The sequence below is a fragment of the Tarenaya hassleriana genome, unplaced genomic scaffold (genome assembly GCF_000463585.1).
Source record: "Tarenaya hassleriana unplaced genomic scaffold, ASM46358v1 Cleome16, whole genome shotgun sequence".
NCBI classification, from domain to species: Eukaryota; Viridiplantae; Streptophyta; class Magnoliopsida; order Brassicales; family Cleomaceae; genus Tarenaya; species Tarenaya hassleriana.
In genome coordinates, this window is record NW_010965019.1 from 232,119 (window position 1) to 238,211 (window position 6,093).

The 6,093-nt window shown below is 40.2% G+C and overlaps 2 protein-coding genes across 6 annotated transcripts in view; both read left to right on the plus strand.

Moving 5' to 3' along the window:
* The first annotated feature begins 338 nt into the window (after window positions 1–338).
* LOC104809220 (putative receptor-like protein kinase At3g47110) lies at window positions 339–3,816 on the plus strand. The gene is made up of 3 exons (XM_010535119.1): window positions 339–3,088; window positions 3,175–3,369; window positions 3,448–3,816. The coding sequence occupies exons 1-3, from the start codon at window positions 406–408 to the stop codon at window positions 3,621–3,623; spliced, it is 3,054 nt and encodes a 1,017-aa protein (XP_010533421.1). The 5' UTR covers window positions 339–405; the 3' UTR covers window positions 3,624–3,816.
* A 1,226-nt stretch (window positions 3,817–5,042) lies between these two features.
* Window positions 5,043–6,093, plus strand: part of LOC104809221 (snRNA-activating protein complex subunit-like) — a 4,427-nt gene continuing 3,376 nt past the window's right edge. For 4 of the 5 annotated variants that reach the window (XM_010535123.1, XM_010535122.1, XM_010535120.1 and 1 more), the window contains exons 1-3: window positions 5,043–5,186; window positions 5,675–5,803; window positions 5,971–6,029. The gene's annotated coding sequence lies outside the window, so the exon portion shown is untranslated. The remainder of the gene's footprint in view (window positions 5,187–5,674; window positions 5,804–5,970; window positions 6,030–6,093) is intronic. The other variant, XM_010535124.1, reaches the window with a different exon arrangement.

The window sequence follows — 6,093 nt, forward strand, 5'->3', positions numbered from 1 at the left end:
TGTTTATAGTAAGATTTTTTTTTAGTTCGTTTACGAAAATGTTATAGGAATTTTATCTTGTGTTGCATGAACTTTTTTTATAAGGATATTATTGTATGCTCAGTTATTTTTCTGTTAGTTCCGAGTATCATTTTATATTAATTTATGGTTCAATATTTTTATAGTTAAAAATTGTTGGTTCCCTAAAAATGTCATTTATATATTCCTCAAAAATTTCGCACATGGGTCAATAACAATAATCCTCACCAACCAAGAAGTTGACGGAGAAAGTAACGGGTCGAGAATCTCTGAATTTTATATCCAACTCCATAAGCTTCACCACTGTCTTCGTGAAAGAATACAACACACGTAAACAGAAAGGAAGTTTGTATAGGCAATTGTTCCTCTTAATTCTCGTTTGCGAGGATGAGGAAGTTTCTTTTAATGGCTTTACACACTCTCTTCATGTTCAGTGCTCATACGGCCGAGTCTGATAAAGAAGCATTGCTCGAGTTCAAGTCTCAGCTTTCTCGAGGGAGCAGAGCTGCGCTGGCCTCATGGAATGGTGGCTCTCTCCATCTCTGCAACTGGACCGGCGTTACATGTGGCCGCAAGCACCAAAGAGTGACCCAGTTGAGGCTGATATCGATGAAACTGGCCGGAGTGATCTCGCCCTCTGTCGGTAACCTCTCATTTCTCAGGTCACTTGATCTTGGAGGCAACTCTTTTCACGGAAACATCCCACAGGAAGTTGGGAAATTGTCTAGGCTTCGATACTTGAACATGAGCAGTAATCTTCTTGGAGGGGGGATCCCGGTCGGTTTGTCCAACTGTTCTAGTTTGCTGCGCCTTGATCTGTCGTTCAACCGTCTTGCATACAAAGTTCCTTCTGAACTTGGTTTACTATCTAAGCTTATCGTTTTAAATCTTAGTAAGAACCAATTGATGGGGAAGCTCCCCCCGGGTTTAGGAAACCTGACATCGCTCGAGAAGTTGAGCATTGCATTTAACCATATGGAAGGGGATGAGATCCCGGAAAATATTGCCAAACTGAACAGAATGGTGTTTGTCCAATTAGCAGGCAACAAACTTTCCGGAGCATTTCCTAATGCCTTTCGCAATCTATCTTCGCTCGAGTTTATATCCATAGCAAGCAACAATTTCTCGGGTGATGTTGGGTTAGATTTTGGAACTCTCTTTCCGGACCTCCAGTTCTTGTCTGTGGGAGGAAATGATTTCACGGGAACGCTTCTTGTTCCATTTTCCAATATCTCAACTCTTCGACAGTTGGAGCTTTCTTACAACAACTTCAGAGGAAGTATTCCCTTGAGTTTGAGCAGAAACCAGAGATTGGTATGGCTCGGGCTTTCTCAGAACGGTGTAGGTAACAATGCTTCCGCTGATCTTGATTTTCTTGGGGGTTTGACTAACTGCACGCAGCTGCAAGTCTTGGATGTTGGCTATAATATACTCGGAGGTGCCTTGCCTGTCTCCATAGGAAATCTCTCCAAGCAAATGGCCTTTTTATACTTTGGAGGAAATTATATCTCCGGAAGCATCCCTCTAGGCGTTGGAAACCTCGTAAACCTACAAGGACTTGGTTTCGAGAGAAATCGTTTGACAGGCAAGCTTCCTACTTCCCTCGGAAAGCTTTCTGGGTTGGTTAAAATCACAGGACAATCAAACAGATTTTCAGGAGAGCTACCCTCTTTCCTTGGAAACATGACCACATTAGAATCCATCTTTCTGTTTAAAAATGAATTTGAGGGGAGAATCCCTCCAAATCTCGTCAACTGTAGTTTCCTTCAACATCTTGGGCTTTATTCCAACCACCTGACCGGCACTATACCTCGGGAACTTATGGACCTTCCATCTCTTGTGGTTTTAGATGTCTCGTATAACTCTCTGGTCGGTCCTCTGCCAGAAAACGTTGGAAATCTAAAATATTTGATGATTTTACAAGCTTTTTACAACAGATTATCGGGACAAATACCTCAAACTCTAGGAAACTGTCTCTCCATGGACGAAATTATTCTCCGAGGAAATTCTTTCAACGGGACAATCCCATATATTGGAAGGTTAAAGGGCCTCCACTACCTTGATCTCTCCAACAACAGTCTCTCTGGCAACATACCTGGATTTCTTGTGAACCTCCCACTACAGTATCTAAATCTATCCATGAATAATTTTGAAGGGGCGGTGCCGATGACCGGAGCATTTCGAAATGCTAGTGTGATTTCCGTCTTTCGTAACAAAAATCTCTGTGGAGGAATTCCAGAATTGCAGCTAAAGCCATGCTCTATGCAAATGCCTGCAACGCGAAGAAGGCAATCCGTATCCCATAAGAAAGTTGCAATCTTTGTTAGCCTGGGTATAACTTTGCTTTTATTATCGTTTCTGACCGTGATTTCTCTCTCTTGGTTCAAGAAATGGAGGAAACAAAACAGAGCAAACAATGGTAACAGTCAGCCTAATTCTGCCATGGATATTTTTTATGAAAGGATAAGTTATGAAGAGCTTCAAAATTCAACCGATGGCTTCTCATCTACCAATATCATTGGATCAGGTTACTTCAGTACTGTGTTTAAAGGGTTCCTTGGTCCCGAGAGGAAGGTCGTCGCTGTTAAAGTTTTGAACCTTTGGAAGAGTGGAGCTGTTAAGAGCTTCATGGCCGAGTGCGAAGCCTTAAAGGGTATACGACACCGTAACCTTGTGAAACTATTGACAGTTTGTTCCAGCATCGATTTCAACGGAAATGAATTCAGAGCTCTGGTTTATGAGTTCATGCCAAACGGAAACTTGGATACGTGGTTGCATCCACAAGAAGTAGAAGCCGGGACGAGCAATCCCACGAGAACTCTGAACCTTCTTGAAAGACTTAACATCACCATAGATGTGGCCTCGGTTTTGGTCCATCTTCATTGTTATTGCCACAGCTCCATTACTCACTGTGATCTAAAACCGAGCAATGTTCTTCTGGATGATGATCTCACAGCCCATGTAAGTGATTTCGGGTTGGCCCGGCTCCTCGGAAAATTTGATCAAGAAGCATCTCAGAACCAATTTAGCTCTGCCAACATAAGAGGAACCATCGGTTACATGCCACCAGGTACATTATTATGCTCACTACACGCACACCTAACAAAATTTTAAAGAAGAAATAAGATAGTATTTCTCTTCCTTTTTGCGATGTAGAGTATGGGATGGGAGGTGAACCGTCGGTAATGGGTGATGTTTACAGCTTTGGAGTCCTCGTGTTGGAGATGTTCACAGGGAAAAGACCTACAGATGAATTATTTTCCGAGGATTTCACTATCCATAACCATACAAGATCATCATTACCAGCACGTGTGACGGATATCGTAGATCCATCTATTTTGTACAACGCTGGTAGGATCTTATCTGATAATATTATTTACAATGGTATTTTTATCCCTTTTTGTAAATAAATTATGGTTAATTCCTCAGGTGCTCGTATGGAACGTGCTGCCATGGCTGAATGCTTGGGAATGGTTCTCGACGTGGGAATCAGGTGTTCAGAAGAATCTCCGGCCAATAGAACGGCCATTGTTGAGGCTGTTGAGGAATTAGTATCAATCAGAAAGAGGTTCTTCAAAGCCAAGAGGACTACTATGCAGAGGTGATGTGGTTATTAGATGCATATGTTTTATATGGATGGTTATTTCACCGGTTGTTTGTTGCCGTTTGTAAATATAAGGTAAACTATTCAGTGTATTGGTAAGAGATGGGGATGCCACCTTCATCGACATTTACATGTTACTGGCTATTTTCTAAACCTAAATATCCGTTACAGTAATCAAGATTCTACTTGTATGAGAGGTGTCTTTGAATGTATTGGAAACTAATATCATAAGAGAACTAAAACTATATAAATTGGCATACGATCTTTTCGGTCTATCCGCAACCATTAGATTAGATGGCCCGATTTTAGAGCCCTTATGTCCATCCATGTGCGTCGCGCTCTTTACAATCAAGATGACAAACCAATAAAGCCCGAACAATCATGAACAGAAGCGGGACAGAGACGACGCCGAGAAAAAACAGAAAACAGGAGGCAGTCCTATTACTTGGAGTAGGGTCAGGATGATATATCCCGTCAACAATCATTGTAGCCGACGGAACCTACAAATGAGCGTGAATAACCTTGAAGAAGTGTAGATAATTGTACATTCCAGGTTGGAAGACGCGAGTTTGGTGATATTCGACATGTTCACCCAGACTAACACACGGTCCGACTGCTCCGGATCGAATATCGGCGTTGTTTCGTTAGCTGCAGAGGATCGAGCCTCGTCGCGGGAGGGAGCAGTGGTGGCACCATCGACCATGATGTTTAGGCAAAGGATGAAGAGATTAGTCTGAGTCTCGTATGGGGCGGCTAGCGGAGGCGACTAGGTTGAGACGGAAGTGAGTAGCTCTAATATATATTATATACATATGTGTGTGTATATATATAATTTTTTAATTTTCTTTTTTAAAATATTATGTTTAATTAGGGAAAATATCATATTAATACGTGTACAAAAAATTCATATACATACATAAACTCTGCTTAACTCTCAAATAAATGCATACACTGTTTTAAAAATAATGAAAATAAATCATGAATTTTTAAACAGTTTGACATGAAATTAAAGTATAAACTTTTAAAGATTCTGAAATGCCATCATGATTTGGTGATTTTTGGGAAGTGTTTCAAAGTTTATTTTGATGAAGAAGTTAAAAAAAAAAGTTCAAATTTTGTTTTCGAAAATTTAAAAATTTCTATATTTATTTGAATTTTTCTATAAGTACGTGTATTTATACGCCGTTTTTTCTATTGATTACTGACATTGATACATTTTGATGAAAATGAAATGAAGTTGACATGGCGATGAAATAGATTGTTCATTGAACTACATCGGTGTTTATAATTGAAAAGTGTTTCCGAATTAATTAAGTATAGGAATTTAGAAGAATTTTATAAATTTAAATATTTTTGTAGGGGCTAATAGATAAATATAAAAAATTTCCTTTTTTGTGATTGTCACATATTAATTCCTTTTCTATTACTCAGGGAGTAGTAGCCCTTGTGTAAATTGGTGCGATCGAGTCTTCGATCAAATCTCTACTCTCTCTGTTCGTCGCAACGGATCGAGTCACGTCTCTCTCTTTCACCCAGCACGCCTCTGTTTCTCACGCGGCTTAAGGTGAGTTTCCGTTGATTTTCGTACTTAACGGTTCTGTAATATCGATTTGGTTTAACGCTCAGACTAGGGTTTACGTTCGATTCTGGTCTAAGGTTTAGATTTCGATTCTGAAATATCTGGGTTTAGGGCCAGAGTAGAAGTTGTTTCGTTAGTGTCTGTCTCGGTTCTGGTTCGATTCTGCACCAGCTCAAGTTCGACCCAGGTCTATTTATGGGTTAGTTCGATTCAGCCAGTTCTGATCTAGCTCTGGGATTCTGCACCAGCTCTTAAGTTCGACCCAAATTGGAATAAACCAGAACTGGTTGAATGATATTGGAACCAGAACCAAACTTTGATATTTGGCTGAGGCACAAGGTTTTCCTTTAGCGAAACCTGTTTATCCATATTGTTTCTTTGTTGCCAAGCTATAGAGAGTCACCCAAATCCTGAGAGTTGGAAGATTGATACTAGTTGACACTTCTATTCTAATATTAGTTTTTACTCTTTAGGGACAAAATAGAATACAGCTTGCTTTAGGACAGTGAAGAGGAGATCTGTAACCACTGTCGTTTCCGACGTTAGATCCAGGCATCTTGGCTTGAAAATAATTGCAGAAGGCATAAGAAGAATTGAGGAAGGTATCTTCTTTATAACAATCTGAAATTCCCACGTTCCTTCAGAAATGTGTGCATTATGAAAACTGTGTATATGCATTATGAAAAGTAATACTTTTGCCTAAGTACCCTGCTTAAATATGAAATTTACAAATAAAACCCCTAAAACCTGCATATGATCTCCTTCGCAGATCGTGAACTCATCTCCCTAATCCCTATACATTGAGCTTTGGCAACACCGGTGGATTTGGTAATCTCTCTCTCTCTCTCTCTCTCTCTCTCTCTCTCTCTCTTAAGAGATGGGGATGCCACCT